The following is a 21,356-nucleotide window of genomic DNA, read 5'->3' as shown; positions in this document are numbered from 1 at the left end:
TATCTCCGCGACGTTGATTTCGTCAATATTTCTAGGTGAATTAACTCAAAATGTTGGCATGAAAATTAAGAAAAATGATATATTCATTGAGAACACCTTAAAGTTATTCCTGTACAATCAAGAAGCATTTCATAAGACTTTTTTTTGACTAATATTGTCTTTGAAAAGATGCGATATAGACTTCGAAAAAAGATGAGAGTATTGCCACTTTTGTTAAAAAGAAATCTCTGTAGACGCGCAAGCGTATAGTGCAAGTGTATTGAAGTCAATAAATTGACGCAATCTCACTTCTTTGCCACACCTCCTAGCGGAATGGATTTCCATTGGTTGAGTGATATGAAAGAGCTATATATGCGCGTTTCTGATTGGATATTGATTAAAAAATAGGTGTGTCTTACAGAGATAAAATTATTCTCAGAATACCAATTCGGAGAGATTTTAACAGTATTTTATCTCACTGATTTAAACGGAGATAAAACATTTTATTTCATCTGAGATAAAATGGATCTCAGAATACCACCCCAGACCTTTACTAAAAAAAGGAGACATTCAAAAATAGAAAAAAAACATACACATTCTGACATCAATTACAGGTTTGAAGGATTTATTACATTTGAAAGAAGTTTCCACAGCAAAACATTACATGTTTCATTCATCATTGACAACTGCAACAAAGATGAGAATGTCATCAATTTCATCTTGCATGACTGTACAATCAGGCGCCCGTAATACAAAGCTTAGCAATAATCGTAGAACATTTTTCTACGATTGATCCCATTAAATTCCATGTACAATCAATCTTAAAAATCAAGCATACAGTAATCGCTAAACCTTTGTGTTACGGGACCCTGGTGGTGTTAGATTAAATATTGTACTAGTATTTCAACGCAATTTAAAAAAATCAATCGCAACTCCATTTTCAACCAATTGGTCAGTAAGAATAAGTAATTTATACTTTGAGTTGCATTGATGGCCAAATATAGTGCAATAGGCCTTAGCAGATACAGAACCATTTCATACATGTAGTTTCCGCTGAGTGGGTAAACTCCAATATCAGATTCTCAACCAACACTGAATTCCAAAAATGAAACAAACCAAAAGGGTTAAAACAGATCAAAACTATACAGAAAAATCCTTCAAGTAGTAAAATACTGCCCTCATAATTAAAGAAACAAAAATGGCATACAAATATAGCGATGATGAGCTAGAGAATTAATATCAACTGTGGTGTGCGACACATTTCATCTCAAGCACTTTTCAGAGTGAACAAACATGTTTGCAGTTTTATTTCTGACAGGAGATAAATCCATTTCCAATGGTACAAAATAATCGTAAAAGCTGCGTTCAGGAGCAGAAGTGGTGTTAACATCCATTTGGCTTTCTGTATCTACATTTTACATATTTTTGGTATGTGTATTTGAGAGACTCACATGTAAAGTTATAGTAATACACAACACTTGCAAAAATGCTAAAAATATATATTCAAAATTTTGCAAACTATCTGTGGCTATGATACACTTTCAATAGTAAACCTGGAAATCAACAAATAGGAATGACTCAGTGAGCTTATACAACGCAGCCACCGACGGTGTCCTCAAATTACTTATTCTCAGCTGTTAGAAAATATACACAGTTCATTTTCAACTTTATAATTATACATGTTATTTCTTACAAATACAAAGCATTATACAAGTCAAAAGTTATAGATTATATTTACAGTTTCTAGAAGACCCTCAATGATGCCCAACCACAAGTTCATTGGAAGTAGATGTTTAATTTGATTTGGATTAAATAAGATGCTGACTGATCATTTTGGCAATGATTCCAAATCAATCACTTAAAATACATTATAGCAGCATACCTAAGGCTAAGTAACCTTACCGACCTAGCATACATGTAGTTCAGAAGCATACCCAGTATGCTGATTGTGTTCATTCATAAATTGGTACACAGAAATACTGAAGAGGAAAATTTAAATAATTCAGGTAGAGTTGACTCTTGTTAGATTCCATGAATAAATACTGTTAAACTTTGAAACTACTTATTTGCTTGCAGTTCTACAGAATGGATTGTTTTCACAAAAATGCAAAGAAAAAATAAAATCTTATACAGAACTAGTATTTAACTTGAGTACTTTTTCCACTGGCACAAGCTGTGAAAAGAAAAAGAGTTTGCAACTTCAATATAAATGTGCAAAAATAATACTTGATTGAGCTCTCTGAGATTTGTAACTCCTAGTGTTACAAGTTACCAACTAGTGCATGTAGAGTGGGAAAAGTATGCATAGACGATGCATACCCATACGGTTCCCTATGACCATTTCAAAATCAATATGGAATTCATACCAATATGATTTAACCTGTCTGAAAAAATATTGTCAGCTTGGCAGAGTACCAAATAAGACATAAAATTACCAATTTCAGACAAAAAAAAACTGATGAGTGATTTTCGGTGTGCATTGCACAACAGTATATCTACATCACAAATCCTGGTAACAAGAGTGACGAGTTAAACTGATTGCATAAATCCATGTAACAAATAACAGCAATGGTGAACAAAAATGTTAAAGAGAGGAGCAATAAGCAAATTAATACTTTTGAAGGGGTACTCCAGGCTGAAAATAATGATTTTAACGGATTAAGAAAAATCAGACAAATACGAACAACTGAAAATTGGTTCAAAATCGGACAAGGAATAACAAAGTTATGACATTTCAAAGATTTGCATTTCAGTCAAACAGTTCTGTGCAAGTTTTCATGAATAGTCAATGAGCAAACTGATGTCATATCCCTAATTGTTCTTTTTCATTTTATTATATGAAATGCTTTATTCAAATTTTTTCCCCTAAAACTAAAGAAGTTGGATTGACACCTGATTTAATGCATTAGGTAATAATTGCTACAACTTAATTTTATCAAAAGGAAGATATATCATTTACACTTGTAGGAAAAAAGGAAAATAATAATGATACAGATAAGAAAAGGAATGAGGGGGTGTGACATCATCAGCCCGACTAGTGAATATTCATGATGACATGCATATTACTGTTTTAACAAAATATCGCTAAACTTTAAAATTCAGTAACTTTGTTTAATATTTGTTAACAGATTTTGATGAAATTTTCAGCATTTTTCTCTGTGAATTTCTACTTCATTTCAGCCCAAAGTACCCCTTTAACAGATAAACAGCTGGAAGATAGCGTGTAAAAAGGATAAAGAAAGTTTATGTCACGATCATGACACACATATACATATTACATCCTGTGTCACAATGCATTGTACATGAGACTACAGCCCATAGTACGTATGGATGGACGAATGGATGTTGTAAAGTAATAAAATATGCATAAAAGAAGACAAATATGAAGACCACTTGACACAAGGTCATCATTCTAATGGGCATAAAATACATCCAGGTATAGACATCTAATGTTATCTATTCTTGTTTAATTGAAAATTGTTTAATTGAAAATTGTTTAATTGAAAAATTCTATAATCATATATGTGTTAATTCTTACTGTTCTTCAACAAATAGATATATTGTGCCGTCCCCGGTGCCATCTTCGTCTTCTTCCATTGCTGCGATGACCGATCCTTCTGAGATGATGCCCTGATTGACCATCTGTTGCTGTAACGCTGCAGCTTGCTCTTGAGTGATAGCTTGGTTATCTTGTGGAGTGGGTGTCTCTTGGGTTTGACCTTCCTGTGTCAGTTCCGGAGGCTGGGAGTTGTCCGCAGCTGCAGAACCTTCAGTGGTCTCAAGCTGCTGGGTGGCTTCTTGACTTTCAAGATGCATGTTATCCCCGTCTCCCTGAGGAACGGCCATCATCAACTGCCCTTCCCCTTCCTGGTTGCCCTGGACGGCAGCTAAGCTCCCATTCATCATCTGGAGTGCTTCATCCACATTCTGCCCATCTCCTCCTACAGTTAGAATAACAGGCATGGTGCCATCACTGGTTTGCACAAGTTGAACCGTGCCCTCTCCCCCTTGCGCCATGGAAACTTGAATCGTGTTGCCATCGGTTGTTGTCAAGGTCTGAGGTTCGACAATCTCTTCTACGGCCTCCAGTTCTTGCAACTGCATCCGTTGACGCCTCGTTACCCTCTTGCTAGGACTCCCGATTTCCTCGGCAGATTTGCGTTTCTTGGTCCCATCTGCTTCCTGGACAAAGTTGTGTTTGCTGCGTTGATGATTGATAAGGGTTTGCTTGTGCTTGAAGGTCTCATGGCACTCTTCACACTCATAAGGCCTTTCTCCGGTGTGAACTCTCATGTGGATGACCAGATGCCGTTTCTGAGGAGCAGAGTACCCACACTCCCCACACTTGTAAATCTTCTCACCCCTGTGCCCCCTCACGTGCTGCATGTAGGTGTATCGATCAGTAAATGCATTTTCACAAATCTTACATATCAAGGGTTCACCAGCCGTGTGCATCTTACGGACATGGGTCTTCATGTCGGCATATCTCCCAAAGGTGGTATCACAGTGGTCGCATTTGTGAGATGGTCTATTTCCAACATGTTTCCATTCATGCTCCTTGAGACTACTTTTCTGAGAGAAGGATTGGTCACACTGAGAGCAAGCAAAAGGACGTTCACCAGTGTGAACCCTCATGTGACGCTTGAGCTTGTAGTTGTCTGTGCTCGCATACTCGCACAGAGTGCATTTGTACGGCTTCTCTCCAGTATGGGAACGCATATGTCGTTTGATCTTGGACGCCTCGACACTCAGGTAGTCACACAATGGACACTTGTGGGGCTTCTCATGAGTGTGCATGTACTTCATGTGGCGCCCAAGCTCACCAGACGTGCCAAAAGCTTTGGGACACAACTCACATTTGTAGGGCTTGGTCCCAGAATGTGTGTTTTCGTGGTTGCGAAGCAGGGTGGATGTACGGAATATACGACCGCACAGATTGCATTCATGCACCTTTGGTCTCCTTCCAGGGCCCCCTTTCTTGGCACGGTTGAGAACTTGATCAAGGAGACGACCATCGTCAAACTTGGGTACCACGTACCTGGTCTTCTTCTTGCCTCCAGGAACCTCTACACCGGTTTTCTCATCACCAGCAGCAACCGGAGCTGTGTCATCCTCTCCTGCATAGAAATCATAAACAGAGGGATCTTGGCCATCCTCCCCTTCTACAACTTCCCTGACAATGACGATTTGGGTCTGCATTTTGGCTTCATCCTTGCGAGGCCGACCTCGCTTCCTTTTGACAGGCTTCTGTACAACCAAGGCCATCTCGTCATGCTCTGCCGCTGCCATTTGTAGGGCGCCCTCTTCCTGCTGTACATTATGCTCTGAGACAGGCTGTAGCTCTGCATAAGAGGGCTGCTCATCTGATGTTGTTGCAATTACATGGGTCTGCTCATCGCCAATTTGGGCGACACCTCCTTCTGAGACTACCATAGTAGTGGGTGTGGCTATAGTGGTTGTCTCTGCACCATCTACTGTTTGAAGGATAGTGTATACTTCAGTACCAGGCTCACTTCCAGACTGTAAATCAAAATAAGCAAAATATGCAATAACAATAACATACAAGCCATGATCGCAGTGCTAATTTGAGCATGAAAATAATAATCATGGCCGAGACATCAAAGAAAATTAAATTAATATTTCTTGAAAATATGATGTCAATAATGTATGTAAATTGCCTAAATCGGTCATAAGTCAATATTTATTTTATTGCTCATGAGAAGCACAAGGCTCTGCAATCTTGCTCAGTATCAAAAGAATAAAAAAAAAATCAATGTATTAGGTGACTTTTTTGCAGTGTTTTATTTTCATAAATTTTACCAGACTAAGATGTCAAAACTTCCTCTACTCTAGATGACTCATGCTGCACATGGAAGCAAAATAAATACCATGAATATAATTACCCCTGAGTACATGCTTATTTTTTGTTCAAAATCATGAAAATATCTGTATGACAATGAATGTTGGCTTATACATACATTGAAATCAAAATGGTCTCTTACTTGTGTCATGGCTATTTGGGCAGTGCCATTGTGAGAAACAGGAACAAACTGGGTGTTCTGTGTGGTTTGATAGACAATGTTATCTCCCATATTGACAGGTGCACCCGAGAAGGCAATCTGGGCCACACCTTGATCTATCTGACCATTGTCTTCCATGGACACCATTAGCACCTAGAGATAGAAACAGAGAGGTGGGAGGGTGAGGAAGAGAGAATTTGTAACATCATTAAAACATGAGGAAACAGCAGAGTAAAAAATAGGAAACTCAATATAAAATATTTTTGAAAATTTGGGCTTCCCCAATTATGACAAAGAGTTCAACCATGTACTGCCGTAATTTATATGGAATTCAGAATAAGAGCCTATATATTGTTTGCTGAACTCTGGTTTAATAAAACTTTGAGTGGGCACTCATGAGACAAAACTAACAGTACAGGTTCAATTTATCAGCTTGACACTCAAATCATTCATCATTCTCAGGGAATATCAACCAGAATAGTTTTCTTCACTAGAAAAAAAAAGGTTAGAGGAACCACGGCCTAACTTAAACTGGAGCCTTGATCAGACACTTCTCACCACTCACCTGTTGCTGTTGTCCTATCCCTGATGAGCCATCCTCCATATTATGTACCATCACCACCTGTTCTCCATTCACTGTCTGTATACCAGCTATTCCTGAGAGGGGGGGGGGGGGGGGGGGAATCAATATGAGATCATTAGGCATGTCTCTAAAAATTTCTGATAACTAACTTGTTCACAAAGGAGAACTAGTTTCAACTAGAGTTTTGCCATGAAAATCTCTTGAAATTACATCAGTTTCAACTAGCCACAAATTTTCATTATAGGTCACTTCTTAAACACAATGACATGTAAAAGTTGGTTTGCCCTGTTAAAGATATTTCTTTTAATGTTTTTAAAGTTTTTTTAGATGATTCTACAAGGAGTTCCATTCAATTGAATAATTCCTAAGAGCGAGACGAGCTGATAACATTATATTCATGGTTAAAGATAAGCTCTATCCACTGGGATTCACAAGTGCACGTACAAAATGAAAAAATATGTCAACCATTTACATACAGGGATCTCCTGGTATTCATAATCGCCAATTCATCAATAAGATATTTTGGAACCATTTTCAGTCCTAAGAACCGCAATCGCCTTAACCCTATCTAGGCTGGAGGAGACGACCATCATCAAACTTTCACCGCGCAATTTTTTTTACCGCGCCACTCGCTGACTTTTACGCAATTTTTTAGCCCAATTTCACATGACCAGAGTACGTGGTTCTGAAATTACGCAAAATTATGTAAGTCCATGTCAGACAAAAATTTCCTCAAAAACGTGATTTTGTGTAGAAAGTCAAAGCAAATTGTGTTTTCAACCAAAAACAATAAATGTATGATTATTTTTAGTTCTGCTGGTGTAAATGTATTTATTTTATGCTTTTTATGCTCTCAGAAAAGTCCCCAACAAATTTCATTGTAAAAATAATGAAAAACAAAAGGTTAAAAAAACAAGGAAATACATAAGAAATTGCAAAAAACAATATACTACATAAGAAAATGATTTGATATCGCAATTTTAGGTTAGCATAATTGCTTAATAGCGATTCGCATGAAAAAAATTACTATACAATTGTGTAGATTATGTCCCAGGCAACCCGCGTGCCAATTTTCGGCCAATAGCGCAGTCGACGGCCAAGATCTTAAGGGGGGGCCTCCCAGGCCCCCCCCCCCCCGGCCATATGAACTCCCAAAATACCCCAGCCTAGATAGGGTTAAATATGCAATCATAAATGTGGGTATATACTAAACATATTTTGAAAGGGAACATGAATGAAAAACTTACTGCTGGGATCTACTTTAGCTCCATGCTCATCTACAAGGTTGGATGTATCAAGCTGCTGCATGAAAGTGCCCTCTGTACCAATCTCTCCCTGAGGAAAAAAAGGGGGAACAAAATATCCAAAACTTACTCCACAAGTTTAGATAATTAATCCCCATTTCTCGATAAATGAATACAAGAACTCGGGAAGAGAGAAAAAAGAAACGTGCAGTTATTACATAATTCCATATCTCATATGACTTTGACAGTCACAGCATGAAGATTATCAATATATGAAAATATAGAAATTAATGACAATGAAAGCTTACAAGCAATGCCTGCATTTCTATTCGTTCCATTGACCATGACAGATGTTCAGCAGGACAATGAAAAGGAGAAAAGAGAGAAAGCAGTGCTGTTTAAATGAGGACACTTTGAACCTTCTACTATTAAACCAAACAGTGACTTAATTTGTATATGACAGGTGTGACAGGGATCGCCATGAGATAATTGGCCTGCACAACCACAACACAAATACAAAACTTAACGACCGTATTGTACAGACCATCATATCTTGAAATGCACAGGATGAATGGTGATGAAGGTAATATTTTACAAGTTAATATGTCCTGAAGTAGAAGTATTTGATGCGATAACTTACTTCTTGGTTTTCCTGCGCAGCATTAGGATTGCTGATGTTTGCTGAAGCATTCGCAAGTAGCTGTAATGTGTGGGTGATATCGATGGTGGCTTGGTCGGGTGCTGGCTGGCTGGTCTGACCAGCCTCCTCTTCATCATCCGCAACCTCCTGTTTAACCACTGTCAAAGGTCAAACGGTGATATAAAACGAAATCATTTCTCTGCCGTATGTAACAACCTTTGTTGACATTTGATATTTCACATTATCAACCCTACATCTGGGTCCCATCTTGCAAAGAGTTATGATTGATCCAATCAACCTCAATTCTATGGAAATCCATCATTGTCATATTTTCTACAGGAAACTTAAAAAATGTCCTTTGTAAACAAAGAGAAGCACACTGAATTAAAAAAAGATGGATATGAATACACATCATAGTACTTAGAAAATTATATGAATACACATCATAGCACTTAGAAAATACTTTGTAAAAAACATGCATAATAGATGTTAACATTGCTGGCTTTCCATAGTTGTAGTTGACTGGATCAATCACATCTCTTTATAAGAGGGGGCCCTGATCATACTTTCATACAAAAGACAACAAAAGAAATAGTGAGTGACATCACCAACTCTCTCATTTGCATATCACTGAGTTGTGCATCTTACTGTTTTGTGAAAAATAAGCCAAATTTTAAAATGTCATAACTTTCTTATTTCACATCCGATTTTAATGAAATTTTCAGCGTTATTCTCGATTTTTCTCGATTGATTAAAATCAAGTTTTTTCTGGAGTGTTCTTGCCCTTTAACAACCACTGTCACCTTTGATCTCTTACCTTGATATTCCAAAACTATCCAGATTATAATCACTTCTTTATACATGCTTGGAGACATTTTGAAGTTTATCCCTCAAATGGTTCTTTAGTTATCTTAAGAATATAAGTAGGACCAGCAGACAACCATAAACCATAGACTCCCGCAACCACTAACAATATGACATCTATAACTGCTCATCAGGTTATCATGACTTCCCAACAAATACCAGTTAAACATTACAAGCCTTAGTAAAAAAAAAAGATTAAATTAACCTATCAATAGACATAAATGCTGACTAGGGATTTGAGCACTAGTCAACTGTCAAGAGTCAAGCAACTGAACCCCTCCTCCTTACAAAAACAAATAGGAAGTAGCAATCAATAAATAAAACTTAAAACCCACCAATTTTCTATTCCTAATGAATGTCATTATCCTTTTTGATACACAATATAACTGGTTACCTTGTGCAAAATTGTCAGTTGTGATATTGATCTCAAAATGGGTTTGAACTAAATGCAATAAATTGACAACCCAAGTGTTTGTATACATATGAATAAAACATGTGCCAAATAGCTCTGGAATGTAAAAAAAAAAAACACAGAATTCCATCAAATGTCATACATTTTTCCAAGCAATATTAATATAGTTTTCCACATGCTTTCTGTGTTAGTGATCACAAGTGTTGTCAAATTACAGCAAAGATTTCATGACTTCACTTGTGCATGAAAGTATATGTTAATGTAGCATTTCTAGATCTATGATAATAGGGTGGCATTTATTCTTGATTTTAAAGACTTTCTCATGAAATAATTGTTTGCTGAAACTACTCTTTAAAATTTAAGTACATGAAGACCTGTAGATGCATAATTATCTAATGCACATACCTGCTACATTATCTCCTTCAGCTCCTTCCTCAATTTGTACATCTGCTCCATCATCACTATCTTCTCTTACAACCAGTGGTGCTTCCGAGCTCCCCTCTCCTGTAGCTGCACCTGATGACTTTGCTATAATCAAGAACAGAAGCGATGTTCAGCCATTATTAAATACATGTAGAGCATTGCTGACTAACCTTGACCATCCACTCAATCAACAGTATGCCAAATATATGATACAAGCACAAATTGCCAGGTGATTTTGATATCAAAATTATGCTCTATATCAAAAAAATATTGAATATATGATTATGTTGATATATTTGTTGTTAACAGGAAATGACGAACATACATGTACATGTATTGTCAATTATGAAAAATCAAATCAACCATTATCTACATGTATCAACCACCAATGCTGCTCTGTATTCCTTTACACCAACTCAGAACTTTGTTAGTTGGCACCGAAATACCCGCCTTGCATGGACAAGCACCGATGAAAGTCTTACTTTCAACTCCCCCTTCCCTGCCCTCATGGAATTGCAGCTTATAATTAACATACACAATTTCAGGCTCTGCAGTATCTTGCTGCCTTGCTGGTAAAAAAACCCTGACTACCATAACATTAAATATGAACCAACAATATATTACAAGCACATATTTTCTGCAAAATTTTGTGAATTACAGTTTCAAGAATCTAATTGTTGAAGCATTACATCATACGATGAAGCCGTACATGCTGTTTCATATAGATCTGGATTTATATAGCTTATATTGCCAACTGATTAAGTCACTGATGTCAATTCATGAAGCATACTGTAGTCATGACAGTCACTAGAAACGTGAGCTAGTGTTACCCTTACAAATAAGTTAACCTAAAGGTATATACATGTAGGAGAAAGATAGGGATTTTTTTTCTTTTAAACTCACCTGCCTCCTGCTGACCTGTACCAGGGGCAGTGGCAGGGCCCGATGAGAGCTCCTCGTTGAAATTTTGCAAATAGGTCTCCAGGACATTCATGGATGCTGCATCGTTTCCCTCAGCTTCCCCCTGGTTAGCTGGTGCCACTGGTTCCTCCGACTGGCTGCTAGGTTGCTCTGGGTTTTCATCCATGGTCACCTTGCCTTATAACCTGCATGGAAGACAACAATGCAATACATAATTTACCACCACATGGAAAACTCTACTCTTCCAGGACAAGTTCTTCTGAATTAAAAGGCAGACTAACATGAACCAATCATCCAATGGACATCTTTATTTATTCTACATGTATGCTATGGTTTTTCATTCTGTAATGCATGCATACATGTATGAATCTAGTTAGATATTCTTTTTATTTTACAAATCCTGGTTTTCAGACAGTACATTAAAACATCAAACAATATTTTGCAATGAAATACGTGACATAAATTATCGATAAGGGCTCGGATAAGGCTATTAGCTTGTAGACTGGGATTAAATTTAGAAAAAAATGATTTCAGGTTTTTCACATCATTAAAAGAGGAATTTAAAATTCCAATGAAATAGATATTAATATGAAATGAGAGATAATCTATTATATTTATTGAAAAAGATCATATTTATGATGTGTCAATTCTAAGTAGGAAAAAAAATTAGAAGCAATGAATGTAAAATGACTTTGAAGAGATTTTTTTTCATTTTTAGAATTGTCAGTTAATAAATACAAGCCCTGGTGACAGGGACACCTGGGGCCCGTTTCTCAACACCTGGACAAGTTAGTCATATCTTTATCCACAAACCACGGAGTTATTTCCAATCTTACTAAACCTGTTTCACGAAAGGCTTCCTAACTAAAATACCTTGATATCGATACTATCGGTAAAAAGAGCAGTCGAGACGTAGCCTTAGTCACAAAATAGCATAATTTTCAAAGACAAATATTATGACAAAATTGCAAATATTGTGATGAATTGAGAATTACATCTTTTAAAAATAATAGAACAGGTAAATTATGCATCATACATACTTAGACCATGAAGACTTGGGCATTCAATTGCTGAAAAATGGAATTATGAATAATTCATTTCATGAATAAAAAATCACATGTGAACGTTGAGATGGGTACCCCTGGGATATCCAATTTTAATAGTTTACGAAAGTGAACCATAACAGTTTTATTTGTAAAATTATGATAATTATACAATGTTTTACGGTTCCAAACATCATCGAAATATAGTTTAACATTTTTTTAAAATAAATCTTTGATACCGATCTTACGATTTGACAAATTCTATGCATAAATTAGAATTTATCCAAATGTCAATAGGGTCTGAAAACGACAAATACAAGTTGAGTTATGGATGGCCTGACGTGGTAGAATTTTTATCGATTAAATTATTTTACTATTTCAAAATGAATGGTTTTGTGGCGTTTTACCAACAGTTTTCATAATTACTTTGTATTACGATGACCATTGAATGCATTATCCCACTTGTTTTGGAATGTAATTTCAACCTCTATGATTGATTACGTAAGATTATAATTTTCAAATTTCTCGGCACTTTTGCATGTCATAGTCTACCCACGTGATGCCTCTACGTCATTAAGAAAGAAGTTATGACAGGTTCGGAGGTGTCATAAATATTTAGTGAGGTTGTTGTACCCGATCTTGGTAAAGAGGGCTTCGTGAAACGGTTAGCGGACAAGTAGCTCACTATCTCCGATTTAGTCAAGAAGTTAGACTTATGACGGTGTTGAGAAACGGGCCCCTGGCCCCTTTTCTAGGATCTCGACCATGTGATTGAAACTGCATTGATAATTTTTTGAAAAATTTTGCAACTACATGTTCAGCAAAATTCTTGCATGATTTTTGCATACAGTTGTAATATGCATGTATAAAATCAGAATTCTGCTCTAATTAAAAAGAGGTTTACATAATATATTTGTTCTTCTTAGTTTTTTTTTTAGGAAAACTAAACCCAATTATTAACAAAATACAAAATAAATACCGGGTACATGTATTATTTTATTTATCTATGTTTGTGCATTTGCTTTTTGGTTTTATAGTTTTTTTTTAACTGATTGGGGACACTATTCTGATAATGAGAAATTGATTTTTATCCACAAAGTAAGACTTTGTAATATCATACACTTATAAATTCTGGCTAACAGAATTTGCATGGCAGAAATTGAAATATTTGATAATTCATATAATTCATAGATTTCATAAAATACAAAAGAAATTCAAGTCTGGGACATCATAGGCACTCTCACTTTCCTATAAACTGTATACTGTTTTGTGAAAATAAATTAAACTTTCTTTCTTGATTGACAAATTTTCAGCATTTTTGTAAGGATTGATTTTCCCCATTTATACCAACTTGTATTTGTTGGGGGAATTGACCTTAAAGCTAGTGTATAGTATTGGTAAATCCACCAAAAGGCACCTATCACTATTCCAATTCATTGCTAGCTAATATGAATGGATATGCCCTATAACAGTTATGATGTGGAGGATATGAAATGAAAATGTGTTTTACAGGATAAATTTTGCGATTTTACATGGAAATTTAACTTGATCGGGTCACCCGATCAAATTAAAATGTCTGTGTTTTTGTCTTTCAATTAAATCCTATTCCAAATCATGGAATGGGCTGAAACTTTCAAGATTTGTTCTGTAACTTTTGGATATCTAATCACTAAATTTATAAGATAAGTGCTTGAATGCCCATTTTATTTATTTAAAACAAGCATCGCCGAGAGAGGGCGCTATATATCCAAGATTTGAATATTTGAAATTTTCTCAGAGAAGTGCAGTTGGAAATATATCTAACGTCTCTACGCTTCAGTAAGACTGTCAAATTAGATGATATACAATTATCAATCACATTTATTGACCCTTTACCAAAGCTATACACAGGCTTTAAATGACAGAAGCAATAAAATTATAAACTAACAATTACTAAATACAGTCCTTAATGTATTTTCGTTACATGATTTTTATTTGAGCATACAAATAATGTACATAGCTCTATGGATGGGGAGGCAGTGTCATCTGCACATTTCTAATCAAAGAAGATAATGCAATGACTACACAATTTACATGCATGTTATATGGAATAGAGAGCTAGACATCTACCGGTATTTAAAAGTCTCCAGTAAAATTGGAGATTGGTAATGTAGGTCTATTCCAAAACCTCAAAGTCAAACTGCTGCAGCAAGGTGTGCAGCCTTGGCTTTGTCATCAATATTCTTAAAGTGTATGGGTCTGTATTCTGCAGACGTCAGACTTTGGTTCATGTTGTTTATTTCTATTATTTTATTTTAAATCATGTTACATGTCAAGTAAATATGCAGCTGTGGTAAGTGTGGACTGTTTTTTTTTTTTTCAAAATTGAAATTTCATTTTCTTTTACTCAATACACAAGTATTTCAGACTGAGCGTTGGTGGATTGAGATTCATCTGGCACACTGACTTTTTAACTTGTCAAGTTACATGTAATAAATGAAACAAAACAGTACCAAAAAGAAATGGAAGAGTCTACTTGCATCTTCTCAATTTGAAACAGGTGGACAGGGTACGCAGGCAACTGAGCTGACCTTACGTTAAGTGTAACGTTTTTTTAACACTCGTCATCGCGACAGTACAGTGAGGCCAATGTTGCTTGCTGCCACGTTTGGTCGTGCGGAACCTGCAACTGCTAGCTGCAGCGGGGGAACCATCGCGCCGAACCTACCCGATGGAAGGCCTTTGTTCGCCGCTGACGCCATTCCTCGCGTACCCTCAAAAAAGAGCCGTAATAAATGTGTGTAAAGCGGTATAGAGTAGCGCACACACCCAACAAAGCAGAGTGCTCTTTGAACTTCCCCAAGCCATGACATTCCATCGAAATACAAGCACTTTTGCTCCTTAAATCACATCAAATAATCGATCATCACTTGCACACAACTTTCATGCAGATCTTCCAGGGTTCTACTTCATCAAATTATGTTTACAAAAAAACTTACTAGCGTTTTACCGAGTAGTGGCGCTCGCCTTCCTTGTCAATTTCTAGCCATAGCGGTCGGGGAAATACGCCCGTGCAGTCCGCATGCAAAGAACGGCTGTGAGCAAGTAAATTTGCATACTTTTGGACAACCACAATACACCCGGAAATGAGAGTCCCTAGAAATGTTCACTTAAATACCATAAAAAGCCTTTCGACAGTATTCTATTTGCAATATTTCCGTAGATTATTTATACCCACATAGCAATATTTCGTTATATTTCAATATGAATAGCGGAAAATTATATTAAATAATATTTTATATCACGTAAATTTATTCAGTATTAAGGATTTTTGAAGTTGACGATTCATCGAAGTCTTGCGCGAGAAGCGTCAGGGGGCGCGCTGTCGAAAGAGACATTACAAGTATTAAAACGAACAAAATAACTCACCTTCTCTACCAAATTGCAGAAAACACCTTAAAATTGCCTTACCTAATATTTGGAAAGGTTTTTTGCTCAAAATATTGTAAAAATATGACTTTTAGATGAAATATCCAACTGGAAGAATGGCGAACGCCGAGAGCAAGATGGCGCTGTTTTAATGCGCATGCGTGATGACAACACAAGATTACTCAATTGCGCATGCGCTTACCATTAGGCGGTACATATTTTAAACTTGAATTAGGCCGACGGGTCCAAGGATAAAGAAAGATGTAGGTCTAAAGTGAATTGGGTTGAATTTAATTGAATAACTTTATTGTCCATAAACGAAATTCTTCTTTCACTGGTTTTGATACACACATGCAGATACAATTCATATAAATTGATGAAAAACACAAACAATACAAACTTTGGACAGAATAGACGAGAGTATAATGTTTGACACCATGCAGTTTTAACAGAATTTTAGTCTTTTTTCTATGTCTTGGGGAAACTTTCAAATTTGTAGCCCCCCCCCCCCCCGGGGCCTAACGTAAAAGGCACTTTGCTGTTCTGATATCAGGGCCAGGCCAGGGCACTTTTTATTATAAGGAGGATGGATCTGAGGGTAGGGACAACCCAAATGAGAAGCCATATTTTTCGATTGTCATAGGAGTAATCTTATTTTTTGTACTATTCTTCCATCTCTCATTTTCTACCTCCCTTCCATGTTAAAGGACAAGTTCACCCAACAACAAGTTGATTTGAATAAAAAAAATCCAACAAGCATAACGCTGAAAATTTCATCAAACTCTGATGTAAAATAAGAAAGTTATATTTTAAAATTTCGCTTAATTTCACAATACAATCCCGGTCGGTATGCAAAGGAGGGAACTGATGACATCACATGCACACTTCGACTATTTCTTTTATATTGTATTATGAAATATTCTATTTTTTCTCCCCCATTGTCCTGTGAAACAAAGTTTCATTTCTCCCTGAACATGTGGTATTACCATTGTTTAACATTTTATGATTCAGTCAAGTTGGTCCTTATTGTCAAATCTGTAAAAAAAGATTTTTTTTAATAATTCCTACAATAAAAAACAATGGAAATAGTGAGGGACATCATCGATTCTCCCAGTTGAATGTGACTAAATTGTGCATTGTGAAAAGTTAGCAAAAATTAAGGTGTCTTAACTTTCTTATTTTACATCCGATTTTGATGAAATTTTCAGCATTATGCTTGTCTGACTTTTCTCTATTGATTCAAATCAATATTTTTATGAGATGGACTTAACCTTAAAAAAAGAAAGAAAATGGGCCATGGCAGTCGCCTCTGCTCATTGGCGGCGGAAGCCAAAAAATTTAGGGGGGGGGGGGGGTCCACCTGAAATTCTGGAATGGACACAGGTAAAAAATTTGACAAGCAAAAAAAAAGGTTTAAAAAAAAATTAGGGGGAGACCATCCCCCCACCTCAAATTAAGGGGGGGGGCAGGTCCCCCCCCCCCCGTAGGTACGCTAGTGCAACTAATGTAGAAATAATGAAATGAGGGCAAGTTAACATTCAGACTAACAGACCAACGTACTAACAGGAAAAGTGCCTAATATAGGTCTCTGCCGAACTTTGTTCAGGCGAGACAAAAGAGGAGGAAAAGAAGACTTTGACCTAGAGCCGCTTATATTTCATTTAAGTAACAATGCACTTCGATATTTCTTCACTTCTTCATCTGTGAAAAGGTGGAGATTAAATGATAGCAGTGTCGGTAAAAGTTTTGTAGCCCCATTCACGGCTAAGGTCTTGCACTCCATTAAATGGTCTTTATATGAACCATACCCTATTTCTTTCTCGAGTCATCTACAATATGTATCTCCCCTCTATCTTTTTGTCTCTTCTCTCTCCCTCGAACTCTCTTACACAATCAACATACATGTATATACACAATGCAAAACCAATGTCATTTCATTTTCCTGTATTCCCTTTATAAACTTCTTCATTTCCTCACATCATGGGGCTACAAAAAAAAAGAAACAAAACTTTGTTTTCACCACAATCTCAAATTATATTAGACAAATATAAGAATCAAACTTATTTCATTTATTACAATGTAAATTACAAATAATTAAGACACAATTGGTATCAGAGTTATTTCAAACTACATGCAATAACATATATGTCAATTGTAATGCAGAGTTATGCAGTAATACCGAGTAATGCAAAGGTAATATCAAGGCATTTTCATTTACATGCTGAATTTAAAGAGTCGAATGACAAACATCTACACATTTACAAACAACATTAAGAAGCACTTTTCTAAATTCAAACACCTTGTGTACAAATATCTGGACCCTGTAACACAAAAATTTATGATAGACTGCAAATAAGAGAGAACAATGCTGATTGGTTCATGGTCAGTGTTTTTAACATAATGTGCATGTGACAATGATCACGATTGGCCAAAACTCTAAAATAAAGGGCTCTGGTTTCATCCAACTTCAAGGGCAAACCACCATGAACCAGCATCTAAACCCACGATGCACCTTAGGTGATTAATTGCAAATCTTTGGGTTTCAGAGTCCTGATCAAGATTTCCTGCAAGGCGGTCTTCAGTGCTTTCTACTGACAGTAAGGACTTTCTTGCAGTAACATGATTGATGTGGTACTAACATACATGAAGCATTTGGAAGCACCATTTACATTGTATATTTACGAAGGCAAGAAATTATTGTCTCTATGTAGAGGAGAAAACATGATTATTTGAAAAGACACAAATATTTGGTATCAACTCAATTTGGCAACATGACTCAAACACACCAAACATTATTTTAGACAAAAATAGAATAAGAAAATCTGTACTTAATTTTTTTTAAAGGAAAATGATGGCAATTTTTTTTTAAAATAAAGTATCGCTTGAATTCATCAGAAATATGTCAACAAAAAATTTGACCCTTGGTCAGGGCATAACTTTATCATGGGCCCTTCAAAAATCGTCATAATCTTTAAAATCTATAAGATACTAGATCTGTTGCTGAGTAAGTGTAAAAGAGCACTACTTTTCTAGAAGCTGATATTTCAGTCAATTTGTGTTATTAAGAATTTGAGATTGAGCTATTAAGATTTGAGAAAAATCAAAGAGCAGTTCAGCATATCATTACTATGACAAAGACTGAATCAGCAGATCAGAATGTATGTACATATATCTATATGATGTAAAAATATAAGGAATCTATTTTGTAAAATTTGTTCACAATTTTAAAATGAATGCTTATTCTATTTTCTGATTTTTACAGACAAATTGCTGTTAAGGTTGAACATCCATTAAGCTTCCTTTAAATGAAAACATACTTGACCTTTAAATATATGTATTACAATATAGAAACTGCATATATATTTACAATTAAAAGTAATAAATTACTTGAAGGACTAGATCTAGAAACTCCCAAATCCTCTTTGGTGTGAAAGGTAAAAAGAAAAAAAAAGATGTCATTTTATCTTCACATCATTAAGGAATGTTGTAACAGTGCAAGTCATTATAATAATATTCATAATATTAATCATAATAATAATAATAGGCAGGCCCATAGACAGCAATTTCAATTAGGGGGTTTCCATCCCTTCTCTTCCCATTTTTCTTGCTTTTTAGCAAAGGGGTGGGGTAGGTTCAATTGAACCCCCAAACTCCCCCTGGCTACAGGCTTGTTAGGCATCTATAGAGCACCATCTACTTGGAAATAATCTACTCTGAAGGGCACTAACAATAATGATAATAACGTCATTTTTATCTAGGGTAGCCATTTCAGTTCAGAAAATTTTTCGACCTGTGGGCCCTGAATAAAATGTTATTATAAAAAATAAACTATTATTGTTTGATAAAGCACTGTCTAATCTAACAAAATATCTCATCCTGCAAAACATACAATGAATCTGTGGATACATATTACTGAATCAGTGCAAGAATACCTTGAGCACACTTTCACACATGGATGATTCGCAAGACACATCCTTACACAATGTGTGATACATGACGCTAAGGGTATTCTCTCACCAATATATTAAGCAGGTTCCAAAAACACAGTGGAAAGGACAGAATGTTGAGTCTAAATATGGTCATTCTCATGGCTGTCAATGTCTTGGAAGTGGAGGATGCAGCAAGTCGACAAAAGTGAAGGATAAGAGACTTCATCAAGCCTGTTTCTTTAATGTCACCACAATTAGATTGTGTAGTCAATTGATCTGATGAAGCCCATCAAAACCCATGGACGTTCCTTTGATTGGCTTTAATCTCATTGGTCTGGAGGTTTGTTCTGACCATATTAATTAATTTGTTCTATTTGTACTATAATGCGCCATATGGAAAAGTGGTCCAACCCTAAAAATGTCAAAATTGAAGGCCTGATGGAAGTCACGCACATAAGCATGCAATTTGTATGATAAAGTTTGTCAACTTTTTTTTAATCTCCTAGTTGCTGACTCCCAAGCTGATGACCAATTATTTGTATTGAGCAAACATTCAAGACAGTTGTGGTCCGGAAGATAATGAAAGGAAATCTAGAATGGAGTGTGCAATGACATATTTTGTTAGATCCTTGTTCTCTTTCCAATCCATCATGTTTTCAAAAGGTGTCCATGAGCTCATTTCAATCTAACTAAAGTACATACTTCAGATGATTAAATTTGAATATATCCCTGTGTCTGCACATGAGAAGGTGGTTACTACATGAAAACATCATAAAATTAAACTACATGGCCCGTATTCTGATCTCGGGTTTAAATTAAACCATGGTTTAAAGTCGTGGTTTAACTATGGATAGCCGATTGGGGCACAAATCTTTATTAGTACACGTTCAATGTATTAATTCATATGACACTCAAATACTTAATAACGGCTGGGAATGATAACTGAAGTATTTTTCTTCATTATGAAAGCAAATGGAAACAAAACAGTAATATGACATATACAATGTAAACAGAATTTTTGAGTTTTTGGCTCCCCATACTTTTGGGCACAGAGTTAGACCGTGGTCTAAGTTAAACCTGACTTCAGAATACGGACAAAATAGAATAATACCTTGTTGAACGATACTGAACAAAAGCCTCCTACAAATTGGCAACAATATCATTTCCCTATCATAAGCATTGAATCTAAGCAGAAGCTAGCCAGATGCAATCACACTTTTGACTGGGGCAGATCAAATATGTAAGAGTAACATTTTGCAAGTGAAAACAATACATTTGAATACATTTGTTATATATATATACAAGAATCTGAGTTATGTGACATGATACCAGATGATTAGTTAGTTACAATAATTCACATTGATTGTAATTAAGTGATTGATAAGTATTTCATTCCTTATATTACTTGCAATAATCAAAACAATGAAAGCATGATGATACAAATACAAAGTGACATTACATTTTAAAAATTTGTTATATATATATACAAGAATCTGAGTTATGTGACATGATACCAGATTAGTTAGTTACAATAATTCACATTGATTGCAATTAAGTGATTGATAAGTATTTCATTCCTTATATTACTTGCAATAATCAAAACAATGAAAGCATGATGATACAAATACAAAGTGACATTACATTTTAAAAAGGGAGCCCTCAAATATTAACCAATACTGAACAATGATAGTATACTTGTGGATTGGCACAAAATAGAACTGTCATTTACATTGTTGGCTATCACTGTCTATTGGTTGTCTTCTTTTTTAAGATTATCCTCTAATGGTAATGCTAAAGCTGAAGAATGAAACAACCCACAAAACAAAAAGAAAAATAATCATCATTATCTCATTAAAAGAATATGAGCGTGATTATGCTTATTAAACCCGA

The 21,356-nt window shown here is 35.8% G+C and overlaps 1 protein-coding gene across 3 annotated transcripts; it reads right to left on the bottom strand.

Moving 5' to 3' along the window:
* Positions 1-3,459: 3,459 nt before the first annotated feature.
* Positions 3,460-15,690, bottom strand: LOC121407614 (transcriptional repressor CTCF-like). 3 transcript variants are annotated; one of them, XM_041598772.1, is made up of 8 exons: positions 15,538-15,690; positions 11,069-11,271; positions 10,148-10,270; positions 8,467-8,624; positions 7,830-7,917; positions 6,565-6,656; positions 5,982-6,152; positions 3,460-5,499 (listed from the first exon to the last, which is right to left on the bottom strand). In XM_041598772.1, exons 2-8 carry the CDS (start codon positions 11,250-11,252, stop codon positions 3,514-3,516), a joined length of 2,802 nt encoding a protein of 933 aa, XP_041454706.1. In that variant the 5' UTR covers positions 11,253-11,271; positions 15,538-15,690; the 3' UTR covers positions 3,460-3,513. The 3 variants fall into 3 exon arrangements, with proteins under 3 accessions (XP_041454706.1, XP_041454707.1, XP_041454704.1); XM_041598773.1 differs by having other exon boundaries at positions 15,580-15,690; XM_041598770.1 differs by lacking the exon at positions 15,538-15,690 and adding an exon at positions 15,108-15,208.
* Between the last annotated feature and the right edge of the window lie 5,666 nt (positions 15,691-21,356).

The sequence above is a fragment of the Lytechinus variegatus genome, chromosome 2, assembly GCF_018143015.1.
Source record: "Lytechinus variegatus isolate NC3 chromosome 2, Lvar_3.0, whole genome shotgun sequence".
Classification (NCBI taxonomy): domain Eukaryota; kingdom Metazoa; phylum Echinodermata; class Echinoidea; order Temnopleuroida; family Toxopneustidae; genus Lytechinus; species Lytechinus variegatus.
The sequence above is the reverse complement of the archived record's forward strand: the minus strand, read 5'-3'. Positions and strand labels throughout refer to the sequence as shown.

Coding starts and splice junctions, on each gene's coding strand:
- LOC121407614 (XM_041598772.1), bottom strand. CDS start 11,252: ATGGATGAAAACCCAGAGCAACCTAGCAGCCAGTCGGAGGAACCAGTG. Junction 7,918..8,466: donor CTGCGCAGGAAAACCAAGAA/GTAAGTTATCGC, acceptor TTTTTTCCTCAG/GGAGAGATTGGTACAGAGGG. Junction 6,657..7,829: donor AGCTAAAGTAGATCCCAGCA/GTAAGTTTTTCA, acceptor CCCCCCTCTCAG/GAATAGCTGGTATACAGACA.